General features: G+C 47.2%; 2 protein-coding genes across 2 annotated transcripts in view; one reads left to right on the top strand and one right to left on the bottom strand.

The window, feature by feature from the left end:
- Nucleotides 1–2583: 2583 nt before the first annotated feature.
- cfap20 (cilia and flagella associated protein 20) lies at nt 2584–6259 on the bottom strand. The gene is made up of 6 exons (XM_084459278.1): nt 6069–6259; nt 5653–5732; nt 4939–5050; nt 4415–4603; nt 3887–3997; nt 2584–2712 (listed from the first exon to the last, which is right to left on the bottom strand). The coding sequence occupies exons 1-6, from the start codon at nt 6150–6152 to the stop codon at nt 2707–2709; spliced, it is 582 nt and encodes a 193-aa protein (XP_084315404.1). The 5' UTR covers nt 6153–6259; the 3' UTR covers nt 2584–2706.
- Nucleotides 6260–7128: 869 nt separating this feature from the next.
- The window catches only part of trpn1 (transient receptor potential cation channel, subfamily N, member 1), a gene marked incomplete at both ends in the record, with an annotated part of 72510 nt that continues 64716 nt past the window's right edge, over nt 7129–14922 (top strand). Inside the window, 5 exons of the mRNA XM_084459338.1 lie at nt 7129–7230; nt 7836–7937; nt 10066–10161; nt 11894–12007; nt 12851–12955. Coding sequence (XP_084315464.1) covers nt 7129–7230; nt 7836–7937; nt 10066–10161; nt 11894–12007; nt 12851–12955 — 519 coding nt within the window. The remainder of the gene's footprint in view (nt 7231–7835; nt 7938–10065; nt 10162–11893; nt 12008–12850; nt 12956–14922) is intronic.

Genomic DNA, 14922 nt, shown 5'->3' on the forward strand with positions numbered 1-14922 from the left:
TGTATATATGTGGCACAATACTTTATCTGTTAATGCACTTGAACTCTATACAGACTCAGACCCTCCCATCATGTGCAATCTGCTGTGCCACTGTCACTGCCAAAGCTATGGTACAGGGTCATTTCTCTCTCTCCTCTCTCTCTCTCCTCCTCCTCTCTCTCTCTCCTCTCTCTCTCTCTCTCTCTCTCCTCTCTCTCTCTCCTCTCCCTCTCCTCTTTTGATGCAGATCAATGCAAGGCCCTGTTCTGTAGATGTTCCTGTTTGTCGACCAAGCCTGCAGGTGTCTCTGTCTGACATGATTGGTTGATGGTTGGTTGCATGTCATGTCAGAGTGATGTGTGGTTTGTGTTCCAATGTGGCTGAGGTTAATATCCAGCCACATCTACTAGACCCTTTGTCTTTTATTTCATTTATGATTTGAGTTAAACCAAATACTTTGTGTTGAAATTGTTAATTGTATTATTTAATCTGCTTTAACGTTTTGCACTTAAAAAGACACGCATGTCATTCTGTAAAAGCAATAGGTAAGAGTGTTCCTTTAAGATCTTTCTGTGCTCTTTCAATGTCCGCTAAAGAAAGCAGTGTTTGTGAAACATGTTTATTTCCCAAATTGACATTATTGATTGTATTGACTACAATACTGATTGCATTCTTGGTTGTGCCAGACAGTGAGCAGGGATCTGTGGTTCTCGCTCTGCTGTCCGGCAGCCTGAGACCGCTAACATCCCACCACCTGCATCACTCTCTCATCTCTGGTTCTGGTTCTGCTGTCCGGGAGCCTGAGACCGCTAACATCCCACCACCTGCATCACTCTCTCATCTCTGGTTCTGGTTCTGCTGTCCGGGAGCCTGAGACCGCTAACATCCCACCACCTGCATCACTCTCTCATCTCTGGTTCTGGTTCTGCTGTCCGGCAGCCTGAGACCGCTAACATCCCACCACCTGCATCACTCTCTCATCTCTGGTTCTGGTTCTGCTGTTCGGGCAGCCTGAGACCGCTAACATCCCACCACCTGCATCACTCTCTCATCTCTGGTTCTGGTTCTGCTGTCCGGGAGCCTGAGACCGCTAACATCCCACCACCTGCATCACTCTCTCATCTCTGGTTCTGGTTCTGCTGTCCGGGAGCCTGAGACCGCTAACATCACACCACCTGCATCACTCTCTCATCAAGCTGTTTACAACCATGACCACCTTTCACAGACATCCTGGAAAGAGGCACGCAACGTCTAAATAGCCAAGCGTCTGATGCGTCACAGCACATGGCGGCCATTTTAGAACAGAATTCTGGCTGCACTTTGGCTCCCAGCGAAACATCCTGGAAATGTAACATATCCAACTGTTCCTTGTTTATACGTTCCTGGTTTGGAGTTTGAGATCAGCCCACTAGAGACCTCCATGTTCTCTGTGTGCAGCGCCATCTCTGGAGTGGAACGCTCGCAGCCCTCATACAACGTGTCTGGGTTACATCAGCCTTCATTTTCCTACAGGATACGGCACTTGTATATACATTTAGCTACAAAGCTTTTTCTTCTGTAGAAATTCACATGCTTGCATGTCTGTGTGCCAAGACACTACATTACCCATACTGCATGGCAGTGTGCCTGGAGACCACAAACTATCTACCGTACTCAAACTGCCTGCATCTTACCTCTGTATTATGACTCCAAAGCGCTTGGGATCTTTGATTTGATTCTGGTGTTTGTATTCCTGTGTTGTCAGCAGTATTCATTGATTCAGGTTTGAGCAGCTGTACTCTGTGATTCCACACTCGGATGTCTGACTACTCCTTTGTGAAGGAAAAAAAAAAGATGTCCCAATTGTCACAAGACCGAATGTTTGTACTGGACTTGGGAGCTCAGACGGAAGCTGTGTTGGACAGGAAACGGACCAGCGAGTCTCATCCTGACACACTCGTTTGTCACCTTTGATAAAGTCTGTTTATATGATGAACTCTACATGTACTTTACCAGAGGCTGGGAGTGACTGTTGAGCTGGCCTGGATCTGCTGCAGGAGGTGATTGGTTCACAGTTCAGAGGGCAGGAGGTGATTGGTTCACAGTGGGGAGGGCAGCAGGGGATCGGTCCATGCTGGAGGCTGGGTGTCTATGTGTAGTTCTTCTCCCTGTCACTCTGTATTCTCGTCAGTTTTCTATGTAGACAGAACCAACGAGCTGTCTGTCTGTCCATCCGTGTCCCTCAGTCACTCAGCCAGCATGGCAGACAGCTCCTTCCTGTGGCAGCTAGAAAACCAGTCTAATAAAGCAGCATGTCTGAGACATGGAGCCGTCTCTGTCTCCGTGTGTTCCTGGACTCGTCTCCTCAATCCTGTTACCCAGTCCAGTCCCATCAGATCAGGGATTTTCCCAGGAAGGCTGGATGCATTTTTACATAATTAAAATACGAGACCATTCGCTTAGCGCTTCAAACATACATAATATAATTCTGAAAATATAATAGTTCTGATTCTGAATATATACTAGTGTAACACTTCAGACTGTGCAAACATACACACACTAGTGGAACACTTCAGACTGTGCATACAAAATGTTTATTGCGCAGAGAAAGCACAAAGATAGCTTTAGGAAACAATCACATGGTTGCAAAATAACATTAAACAGAAAAACAACAAAACAAATCCATCCTAATCGAGGGAATCTGCAGGTAAAATTCACATCTGGAATCAAGGAGGAGATCCTGCTGCTCTACTGCTGCAGGGAGAGAGAGAGAGAGAGAGAGAGAGAGAGGGAGAGAGAGAGAAAGAGAGAGGGAGAGAGAAAGAGAGGGAGAGAGAGAGAAAGAGCGAGAGAAAGAGAGAGAAAGTAAGAGAGGGAGAGAGAGAAAGTAAGAGAGGGAGAGAGAAAGTAAGAGGGAGAGAGCGAGAGAAAGTAAGAGAGGGAGAGAGAGAAAGAGGGAGAGGAGAGAAAGTAAGAGGGAGAGAGAGAAAGTAAGAGGGAGAGAGAGAAAGTAAGAGAGAGAGAAAGTAAGAGGGGGAGAGAAAGTAAGAGAGGGAGAGAGAGAGAAAGTAAGAGAGAGAGAGAGAAAGTAAGAGAGAGAGAGAGAGAGAAAGTAAGAGGGAGAGAGCGAGAGAAAGTAAGAGAGGGAGAGAGAGAAAGAGGGAGAGGAGAGAAAGTAAGAGGGAGAGAGAAAGTAAGAGACAGAGAGAAAGAGAGAAAGTAAGAGGGAGAGAGAAAGAAAGAAAGTAAGAGGGAGAGAGAAAGAAAGAAAGTAAGAGGGAGAGAGAGAGAAAGTAAGAGAGGGAGAGAGAGAAAGTAAGAGAGAGAGAGAAAGTAAGAGGGGGAGAGAGAGAGAGAGAGAAAGTAAGAGAGAGAGAAAGTAAGAGAGGGAGAGAGAGCGACAGAGGGAGCGAGAGAGTGGGGGGAGAGAGACGAATATGTGAGGCTGGTAATTCTGGCTTGTTTTACTGACACTAATATCAGAACTATGATAAGACCCTACCACAAATCACAACTCCTGGATCAGTACTTGGAGACATTTTGAAGGGGATAGAGTGAGTATTGACAGTGTTGCTCACCTTGGCCTTGTTCTGTATTTATTTTGTTTGTTTGTTTGTTTGTTTGTGTTTGTGTGTGTGTGTGTGTGCCTCACCTTGGCCTTGTTCTGTATTTATTTTGTTTGTTTGTTTGTTTGTGTTTGTGTGTGTGTGTGTGTGCCTCACCTTGGCCTTGTTCTGTATTTATTTTGTTTGTTTGTTTGTGTTTGTGTGTGTGTGTGTGTGCCTCACCTTGGCCTTGTTCTGTATTTATTTTGTTTGTTTGTTTGTTTGTGTTTGTGTGTGTGTGTGTGTGCCTCACCTTGGCCTTGTTCTGTATTTATTTTGTTTGTTTGTTTGTTTGTTTGTGTTTGTGTGTGTGTGTGCCTCACCTTGGCCTTGTTCTGCACCGGGAGGTACAGTTTGAACTCTGCTGGTACTTCATCCTCAGAATACAGCCGGTCGGAAAAGTAGACTCTTCTGATCCGGCAGTTAGCGTGGATCTGGAGCAGGGGATGATCAGCTTGATGTTAGAGATGACTGTCTGTCTCATTACCTGTCTGTCTGTCCGTCTGTCTCATTACCTGTCTGTCCGTCTGTCTCATTACCTGTCTGTCTGTCTGTCCGTCTGTCTCATTACCTGTCTGTCTGTCCGTCTGTCTCATTACCTGTCTGTCTGTCCGTCTGTCTCATTACCTGTCTGTCTCTATGTGTCTCATTATCTGTTTCTCTCTATGCATGTCTTTTTGAATGTCTGTCTGTCTCTCTCTGTGTCTGTCTGATTATCTGTCTGCCTCTCTATGTGTCTGTGTCTATCTCCTTGTCTGTAGTTCTGTGTTTGCCTGTGTGTCTGCCGGTCAGTGTCTGTTTGCGTCTCCCTATCTCTCTGTTCAACTATATGTGTGTCCTGTCTGTCTGACCTGTACGCGGAGCGTCTCGATGTAGTTGGTGCCGTAGGCCCGGCGCGTGAAGTCCGACAGGTTGAACTGGATCTGGTTCCAGCCGTCGTCCAACCTCATGGGCATGGTGCAGATGAAGGGCTTGACCCGCGTGGTGCTCTGGTAGTTACTGGCCCGGAACCTCCGCCGCACGTTCTTGTCGTCCAGAACCTGGCGGGACAGAACCGGAGACCGGGTCAGCCTGGGCGCCGCTCCAACAACCCAAAGACTGGCTTAAACGCTCAGACGAGCCGGCCTGGTAGCGAGATCGTAGAGTAGTTTTAATTAACTTGTGTCAGAGCTCATAGGACTGTTTTTTTTAATCAGTTGACTAGATCCAGGGTTGGAAGCCAGACATATTCACTCCGATGACTTTGATGAGTAACAGTTGTCAGGAGATTTAAATCAACCTGAAGACCAGTCTCGTTGGTTAAGTGATAGCTAGCTGAAGCGGACAACTGAGTCGTAGCCTGTGAGATGTGTTGTTGTGTCAGATGAGAACCGACCTGGACCTCGAAGGTGAAGTACTTCTTCAGGTTCTTGATGATCATAACTAGAAAGGGTAGTTTGATACCCAGAGTCTTCTTGGGGTCTGCAGGGCAGGTGATGTAGGTGGTGCTGCAGGAGGAGAGGACAGAAGGAGCATGGTGTGCTGTACAAGCCTGGGTTCAAATACTCAAGTTAAGTCATGTTTCTTTTAAGTGCAATTCAGGTAGCAACACATATAGCTAGCAAACAAAATAGACCAGAGAAAGTTGGTAGATCAAATAACCTAGTCTAGCTAAGAAAATTTTGCCCTAAACATCATCCAATGTCTTTAAGTGGACAACACGTCTGTGGTTCAGGAGGTAGAGTGGGTCATCCAATGACCGCTGGGTTAGCGGTTCAAATCCCAGCTCCTCCCGTCCACATGTCGAAGTGTCCTTGGGCAAGACACTGAAACCCAAATTGCTCCCAATGAGCAGGTTAGCACCTTGCATGACAGCTGCCGCCATTGGTGTGTGAATGTGTGTGAATAGGTGATTGAGAGGCCTTCATTGTGAAGCACTTTGGATAAAAGCACTATATAAGTGCAGTGCAGTCCATTTACAGGACCAAGAGGTAGAGGAAGACCCTAGGCAGTAGACCTGGCATTGCAGACCTGGCATCACTGGTCTGTGTGCAGTATGAGGGGTGTGTGTGTGGGTGTGTGTGTGTGTGTGGGGGGGGGGCTACCCTACCTCACGTTGGTTCCCTCCACTTCCAGCACCAGCGACTGGATGTCGTTGTCTGTGATCCGCTTTATGTGGCCATTCCTGACCTGTTGAGATGTGACATCAAATCAGTAACTTACGTTTGATACCTAACTAGCTAGTGAGTAGTCGTGCTTCCATATGTAGCATTCTACATGTTGTCTTGAGCTGGTGCTTGACAGCTAAGGTGAGCAAGCAGGTTAGCTAGAGCTACATTACACACTCGTAACGGGGAATAGCTAGCTGCTATCTGCATTTGATAAGTCACTTTAATGTTGCTCTTTAATGTGCACACATACATCAACTTTGCTAGATCAAGTTGGCCTAGCCAAGGTTCAGCTTGCTGCTGGTAACAGTGTGGCTAGGCTAGCTACCTCTCTAGAGAGGGGCTTAATAATCATTACCTTCTTATCCCATATCTGGAGAGGTTTGCTCCCCACGCTATACAGGATCGATAAGAATCCACTTTGAAACGTGTTTTTAAACATCGTAAAACCGTCTTATCCACATGTGTTAGTTCTCTCTTCCTGTTGCTAACGTTACGTCTTGTTTACAGGTTTAGATGTCGCTCCTCGGTGCCGCAGATTCCGGGTGATACAAATCAACGATGATTGGTTCCGTCGTCGCTCAGACCGCTGGAAGGAGGACACCAAAATTACACTACTTACTTCTTTGAGTCGTTCAAGAATAATAAAAAATATAAAACGCTTGGAAAGAGTCGCCGTGTGACCCTGATCCCACCGAACCCAACTATCTGTGCCCTTGGCTGGATGTTGCTAAGACACGCAAAGCGGTCCTCCTCCTCCCAGTGACGTCATCACGTCGGACCCGGTCGGACCTCGTTGTTGACGCAAACCGGTTACCATAGCAACAGAAAGTTAACTCTGGCACGACGTGATGCTTTGAGGGGTTTTCTGTCTGTATCTATTTCAAATAAACTGAAAATGTGTTCTGATCACTAATGAAACTGGAGAAAAATAACGAGACAATAGCGATGATTGGGTTGATGATGATGATGATGATGATGGATGATGATGATGATGATGGATGATGATGGATGATGATGATGATGATGATGATGATGATGATAGGATGTGGAATGATCAACAATCCTAACATCGGCGGCATCGTCATCACCTTCCTTAATTTCTGTCACTTTCACAACACTTTCTCCAGTGTTTCAGCCCATCTTTAGGTGGAGCGGATTCTAGGGTATAGGCTAACAAAAGCGCGCAGGCGGAGTTATAAAAGTTTAACTATCTGTGAAGAAGGCTGGTAGCGATCAGTCGCAGTTCAGACGGGGGATGTAGGAGTCAGAGTTTGGTCAGAACCTCTAATTCCACCTGCCACAGGGATTTAGGCGTCTTCCGAAAGAGAAAAAGACTGTGTTTTATCCTCTTTAAATTCAGCCCGTTTTCTATCATCTTCGACGCGTCTGCTGTTGTTCCTGGTTGCGTGTAGAAGATGCATCTCGTTCAGCTGTGTTTGCGGGGGGAGTGGGTCGCTCTGGAGCTCAGCCTCAGGGGACTGGAGAGGGGACACCCGGACCTGACCGCCACAGACGAGGTGACACTCATCCGACTATCAATCGATGCAGTCAAACGTTGTATTGTACAAATTGTCACATTTGTAGCCTATTGTATAGCCTATTTTAGACACGAATGCAACACAATGTGCTTCACAACAAAATAAAATGGAATAAATGCGACAGATAGGCCTATAGTAAAAGGCCACATAACCTATTAGCGAGCATAATAGAAAGTGGGTGTAGAAGACAAGAGCATCCGAAAGCAAGTTTGTTTTATTTAATGTTTTTTTTTTATTTTTATAAATCTTCACAGTTTTGGCCCTACAAACTCTATGTTAGGCTATCCAGAAGCTGTGGAGCCCCAGCCTGCAACTTTATGGAAAACTGACCTATGATTCGAAAGCACATTTATCTCAGTCATGTCAAAATGTTAGTTTGAAATCCATTTTGTGACAGTGATAGGCTTTATCACTGTGGGGATGGACAGAATATGAAATGCTGTGTTTCACTGTTGAGATATTACTGTGTCCTGTTACTGTGTGTTATTACTGTGTTCTGTGTTACTGTGTGTTACATGTTACTGTGTGTTGTTACTGTGTGTTACATGTTACTGTGTGTTATTACTGTGTGTTTGCTGTTCTAGGAGTCTGGTCTGACTGTTCTGATAGTGGCTGTTAGAGAGAACCGTCTGTCTGTGGTGGAAAAACTGCTGGAGCTGGGGGTCAACCCTGGAGACAAGACCAAGGTAAGGAGCTAGGAGGTAAGGAGACCAAGGTAAGGAGCTAGGAGGTAAGGAGACCAAGGTAAGGGCATAGGAGATAAGGAGCTAGGAGATAAGATGCTTTAAGGTAGAGGGGAAGGCATATCAGCTTGTCTCATGTGTTAGTATTTTCTCTTTAAAGTAATATCATTTTCCATTAATGCTACACCCTAAGTGGAATTCGATTAAGCACAAGGAATGCTCTGAGTTAATTACCACAAGTCTTTGATTGAAGTTTACGGCTCTTGTGGGCAGATATGGAGGGAAGATTCTGTGGAGGATGGAAGTAGAGCTTCACACCTGATCCAGAGAGGAGTTTATTCTTACCTACCAGATGGCTTTGCCTTTGTCTCTCTGTATTGTTAAACTAAATGAACATTTAAGGGTGTATTTAAGTGACAAAGAGTTATGTTCAAAATGCTTTTGAAGGACTCTGAGTGTCTCGCTTGGAAAACTTTCCTCCCTTGCAATGATAAAATTAAACTAGTCTGATGCAAGTGAGAAACAAGTCTACTTCATTCTTCTGTTTATTAGTTTTCCACCACACTCACCCCTCAGTATTTCCGTAAACACCTCCCACTCACACCATCTAAACTGCGTTTCCGTGGTGTTGCTGCTGTTTCCACAGGTGTTTACTCCTGCCTCCTAAATACTTTACAGCTACTGTATATGGCTAGTGTGTTCATCTACTCTCTGTCACCAGCCCTCCACACCCACAATCCCTAGAGAGACAGCCTTGCCTCCACACTCTAGACTCCCCCTCAGCCCTGACTAATCTTTCTACTGAACCAGTCAGTCAGACTAGTCTTTCTACTGAACCAGTCAGTCAGACTAGTCTTTCTACTGAACCAGTCAGTCAGACTACTCTTTCTACTGAACCAGTCAGTCAGGCTAGTCTTTCTACTGAACCAGTCAGTCAGACTAGTCTTTCTACTGAACCAGTCAGTCAGACAAGTCTTTCTACTGAACCAGTCAGTCAGGCTAGTCTTTCTACTGAACCAGTCAGTCAGACTAGTCTTTCTACTGAACCAGTCAGTCAAACTAGTCTTTCTACTGAACCAGTCAGTCAGACTAGTCTTTCTACTGAACCAGTCAGTCAGACTAGTCTTTCTACTGAACCAGTCAGTCAGACTAGTCTTTCCTACTGAAGCAGTCAGTCAGACAAGTCTTTCTACTGAACCAGTCAGTCAGACTAGTCTTTCTACTGAACCAGTCAGTCAGGCTAGTCTTTCTACTGAACCAGTCAGTCAGACAAGTCTTTCTACTGAACCAGTCAGTCAGACTAGTCTTTCCTACTGAACCAGTCAGTCAGACTAGTCTTTCTACTGAACCAGTCAGTCAGACAAGTCTTTTTACTGAACCAGTCAGTCAGACTAGTCTTTCATACTGAGCCAGTTTGCAGCCTGCCAGCCAGTCTACCAGCAGTGTAGGAGGAAGTGCATTCTCTTTCCTCTGTTGGGAGCCAGGACTTCTTGTGTCGTTCTTTCTCTCTGGCTGGACTGTGGTCACTCAGTCTTTCTCTCTGGCTGGACTGTGTTCACTCAGACTGTGCTCACTCAGTCTTTCTCTATGGCTGGACTATGGTCACTCAGTCTGTATTTGGTCAAGATCTGTCTCTGCTTTGTATCTCTGGCAGTGAAGAGGTACTCTGACAATTCATATTCATGGTTTAGGGCCAGATAGCAATTACGTTTGTTTAGTATTTTGGTTTGTTCCAGATAGGCGTGTTTTGTTAATTTAATAATTTGGTTGATTGTGATTAGTGGTTGTGAAGCAGTGCTGGTCTGAAGTTGAGGTTCTACAGTATCTGTCTCTCTCTCTCAGGGCATGAGAATACCAGAGTTATAACATGGAGAGAGAAGACAGGATCATGAGTTACACATTCAGACAAGAGAGACGAGTAGAAGATTGAGCTCCTTTTAATGGAGGTCTGGTTACCCAGGTGAACATGGAAGAATGTCAGGGTGGCGCTGTGTGTGTGTGTGTGTGTGTGTGTGTGTCTGTTGAGATAATTCAGGGTTGTTTGTTCTTCTGCCCAGGTGGTGCATTGTTGTTAAACTGAGGGTTGCAAGTTCGATTCCTGTGTTACATCATCTGTGTATGTGTCCAATAGGACGGCAGGACGGCCCTACATGTAGCCGCCGCCCACTCCAAGGATGACATCATCAAGCTGCTGGTCAAGAAGACAGATCCCAACACACCTGGAGGAGTATGAGATCTCTCTCTCTCTATCTATCTCTCTCTCCCTATATCTCTCTCCCTCTATCTCTCTCTCTCCCTCTCTCTCTATCTATCTCCCTCTCTCTCTCTCTCTCTCCCTCTCTCTATCTATCTCTCTCTCCCTCTATCTCTCTCTCCCTCTCTCTCTCTCTCTCTCCCTCTCTCTCTATCTATCTCCCTCTCTCTCTCTCTCTCTCTCTCTCTCTCTCTATCTCTCTCTCTCTCTTCCTGTCTCTTCTCAGTGTCTCGCTCTCTCTTTCTCTCTTCTCCCTCTTTCTCTCTCTCCCTCTTTCTCTCGTAATCTCTCCCTCTCTCTTTCTCTCTCAATCTCTTTCTATCTCTATCTTACTCTTTCTGTCTCTCTTTGTGTGTTTATTTCTGTATGTAAGAAAGGTAGAGGGAGAAGTGAGGAGAGGAGAGAGAGAGAGGTAGAGGGAGAGAGAGAGGAGAGGAGAGAGAGAGAGAGAGAGAGGTAGAGGGAGAGAGAGAGACGGGGGGGGGGGGAGATAGAGGGAGAAGTGAGGAGAGGAGAGAGAGAGAGGTAGAGGGAGAGAGAGAGACGGGGGGGGAGATAGAGGGAGAAGTGAGGAGAGGAGAGAGAGAGAGGTAGAGGGAGAAGTGAGGAGAGGAGAGAGAGAGAGGTAGAGGGAGAGAGAGAGACGGGGGGGGGATAAGAAGAGAGAGATAAGGGAGTGTTTTTTTTAGTAATCCTGGCAGGACCCCCTGGTGTTTGATTGGCTGCGCAGAGGGGGCAGAGTCAGGTCAGCCCACAGCCAGGACCCCAGGTGTCTCCCATGGCAACAGGTGGCGGGTAAACAGACACCCGAGTGACCAGAAACAGGAACTCAAGAATGAAACCGTTCATTTGGTTTGATCCTGTCATTAAGAGTGTGCCCATGCCTGACTACCTACCTCAGTACTACAACTACTTACTTTACTTCTCTCTGTCAATTCACTTTAATGCAATTCAGTTCAGAGGGCTTTATTGGCATGGGAAACATGTTTACATTGCCAAAGCAAACATCACAAAAAGTCACAAGAATGTTAAAATATAAATGTAAATACAAAGAGGTGAATTGAGTGAAAAGTGTAATATTTACTAATATATTTATGGTAAATTGGTAAACGGTAAGTTTGTATGTACAGTGTGTGTGTATTGTTTTGTATGTACAGTGTGTGTGTATTGTTTTGTATGTACAGTGTGTGTGTGTCCAGTGTGTGTGTGTCCAGTGATCGGTGTGGTGTGCAGGGATACTGATACAGTCTTTACGGTGGCTGTGTTCTATTGGACGTCCTTTTCCTGTCACAGCTGCTCACAGATCTGTGGCTGCTGTGTTTGAGCATTGCTGTATTTCCCCCAGCAGATATGGAAGGTTTTTGTCATTAGTTATGTTTTCAAAATCATTTTGGGTGTTTATAATATGTGGGAAGTACAGATATGTATCTCTGATGTCTCCATCTACCCCCCCCTCTCTCTCCCTCCATCTCTCTCTCCATCTCTCCCTCTCTCTTTCTCACACACTCTCTCACTCTCTTTCTCACTCTCTCCATCTCTCTCTGTCTCCATCTCCCTCTCTCACACTCTCTCTCACTCTCACTCTTTCTCACTCTCTCTGTCCATCTCTCTCTCTCCATCTCCCTCTCTCCATCTCCATCTCTCCCTCTCTCTCATCTCTCTCTCTTAATCTCTCTCTCCCTCTCTCCATCTCTCTCTCTCTCAGCCCAGAGATAAGCTGTCTCTCCACTACGCTGCGTCGCGGTGCCCCCCCTCCCTCCCCTCCCTCCAGACCCTCCTCAGAGCCTCCAGCAGAGACGCACGCCTGCTCCCTGACAAGGTACATACACTCCTCCTCTCTCCTCCCCTCTCCCCTCCCCTCTCCCCCCTCCTCTCTCTCCTCTACCCTCCTCTCTCCTCTTCTCTCCCCTCCTCTCTCCTCTTCTCTCCTCTCCCCTCCTCTCCCCTCCTCTCTCTCCTCTCCCCTTCTCTCTCTCCTCTCCCCTCCTCTCCCCTCCTCTCCCCTTCTCTCTCTCCTCTCCCCTCCTCTCCCCTCCTCTCTCTCCTCTACCCTCCTCTCTCTCTACTCTCCCCTCCTCTCTCCTCTTCTCTCCTCTCCCCTCCTCTCTCTCCTCTCCCCTTCTCTCTCTCCTCTCCCCTCCTCTCCCCTCCTCTCTCTCCTCTCTCTCCTCTTCTCTCCTCTCTCCTCTCCCCTCCTCTCTTTCCTCTCCTCTCCCCTCCTCTCTCTCCTCTCTCCTTCTCTCTCTCCTCTCCTCTCCCCTCCTCTCCCCTCCTCTCTCTCCTCTCTCTCCTCTCTCCTCTCCCCTCCTCTCTCTCCTCTCCCCTCCTCTCCCCTCCTCTTTCTCCTCTCTCTCCTCTCCTCTTCTCTCCTCTCTCCTCTCCCCTCCTCTCTTTCCTCTCCTCTCCCCTCCTCTCTCTCCTCCTCTCTCTTCCTCTCCACTCCTCTGTAGTATTTCTGTGGGGTTGAGAATATCTGCAGTCTAGATTCTAGAATAGCAGACAGACCATAATAATCGCAGCCTCTCAATCAGTCATCACCTAGGAGCCTAATCCCTCCCTGGCTCTGACATCTGTAGGCTGCGCCACATGCACTCATTGTTTCCCTCTCTTGTGCGTGTGTGTGTGTGTGTGTGTGTGTGTGTGTGTGTGTGTGTGTCTCCAGGACGGCTGTATCCCCTTGCTACTGGCGGTGGAGGCCGGGAACGTTGGCGTGGTTAAGGAACTCCTCGGAGCTTTCTCGGAAGCCCAGCTGGGAGCCGGGAGGATGGTGAGAGCCAGCTAATGCTAATGCCAACGCTAACGCTAACGTCATATGAGCCCTCAACCCAGGCCAGGTCCTCAGCTTGGCTGTCTGGTAGCTCCGCTACGCTAACGTCATATCAGGCCTCAACCCAGGCCAGGTCTATCAGGACAGGTTAGCTAGGCTAACTCAGATTTCTGGTAGCTCTGCTAGCGTGCTCTCAGACCAGACCAGGCCAGGCCAGGCCTCCAGTGGGGAGGGGGAGGAGGATGGAGCAGCTAAGACGAGGCAGTCAGTCGCTCAGAGAGGGAGTGTGGTCCAGTCTGGTACCAGACCGCTTCCAGACACGGTCTAAACATGAGAATATGCTGAGAGAAAATGGAAAAAGGACAAACTCCATGTCTCCCTAAATATTTTACATGGCTGCCTGTCTGACTACCAGAGAGCTGTAAAAGCTGCCAAAACGGCCTCTATCTCCTCCCTGGTCTCCAACAACAGTCATAAGCCCCTGGTCTTATTTAATATCCTCAACTCTCTTATTAATCCCCGTGATGTTTCCCCCTTGTGCCATCACCTACTCTCTGTGACAACTTTTTAACATTTTTTATTGTAGCCCACATCCTGGCCTTAAGGCGGATCATCGAGGAGGTGAAAAGGAACAACCTAACAGCAGTCCTGTGTTTTATTGATTTCAAAAAAGCATTTGACTCAATACACAGAGGCGTGATGGTGAAAATCATTAAGGGCTACAGGGTCCCTCCTAACCTACTCTGGGCCATAGAGACCATGTACAGGGGCACAAGAGCCAGAGTGGTAACCCCAGATGGCAACAGTGAGGAGTTGGACATCCTAGCAGGGGTGCTACAGGGGGACACTCTTCCCCCTTCCTCTTCATTGTAGCCCTGGACTACGCGCTTAGGAAAGCCATTGCGGGGCGACTGTAGCTTAGTTGGTAGAGCGGGCCGTTCAGTGATCAAAGGGTTGGTGGTTCGAATCCCAGCTCTGACTGTCCACATGTCGAAGTGTCCTTGAGCAAGACACCTAACCCCAAAATTGATCCCAATGAGCAGGTCAGCACCTTGCATGGCAGCTACCGCCATTGGTTTGTGAATGTGTGTGTGAATGGGTGAATGAGAGGCCATTGTAAAGCGCGGTGGAAAAGCATTATATAAGTGCAGTCCATTTACCATCAGTGGGCAGGAGCAGGAGCTTGGCTTCATAATAACACCTAGGACGTCTAGAAGAAACCCCGCTGTAGTCCTGGCAGACCTGGACTATGCAGATGACATCTGTCTGATGTCCAACCGTGTGGAGCAGCACAGGAGCTCTTGAACAGAGTAGAGGCAGAATGTGCCAGGGTTGGCCTCAGGTTGAATACAAAGCAGACCGAGGCAATCACTTACAACCCCCCCCCCCCCCCCCCCCCCGGACCACCCACCTCTCAAGACAGCACGGGGCAATGCTCTAGCAGATGTTCTTCAAATACTAGCGACTTCAAATACCTGAGTTCCTGGGTCAACTCATCAGAACAGGACCTTAAGGTGAGAAAAGTGCTGGCATGGAGGGCCCTGAATGGCATGAATAGTGTGTGGAACTCCAGTCTCCCTCGACACATTGTAGTTGATAAAAATGAAAGTATTTGCCAAAGCCCAGGTTCGCTCAAAAATAGGTTCAGTCAGATTTATTAAGAAAACAATACGATTGCAAACGGACCTCAAAGTAAAACACAGAGTGGTTCCAACAGAAGAAGTAAACATGAGCTCGCCGGATCCTCCTTATATCTGCCCAAAGCAAGGATGTGGATTTGATTGGCTGAGTTGTCTATACGTCATCGTAAGGTGACGGATATCACACAGTGGTCGGGGGATGAAAACTCACTTTGAATATGGACAAAGAAAACAAAAGGTCTGAGCCAGGACGGAAAGGACAGAAGGTGTGGCCCTTCTGACTTAAACAAAGAGAGGAGGAAGAGCGAGGTAGAGGAGGTGTTTACA

This window comes from Borostomias antarcticus, assembly GCF_949987555.1.
Source record: "Borostomias antarcticus genome assembly, chromosome: 27".
Taxonomy (NCBI): Eukaryota; Metazoa; Chordata; class Actinopteri; order Stomiiformes; family Stomiidae; genus Borostomias; species Borostomias antarcticus.

Coding starts and splice junctions, on each gene's coding strand:
- cfap20 (XM_084459278.1), bottom strand. CDS start 6,152: ATGTTTAAAAACACGTTTCAAAGTGGATTCTTATCGATCCTGTATAGC. Junction 4,604..4,938: donor ACTTCACCTTCGAGGTCCAG/GTCGGTTCTCAT, acceptor CTGTCCCGCCAG/GTTCTGGACGACAAGAACGT. Junction 3,998..4,414: donor TCGAGACGCTCCGCGTACAG/GTCAGACAGACA, acceptor CCCCTGCTCCAG/ATCCACGCTAACTGCCGGAT.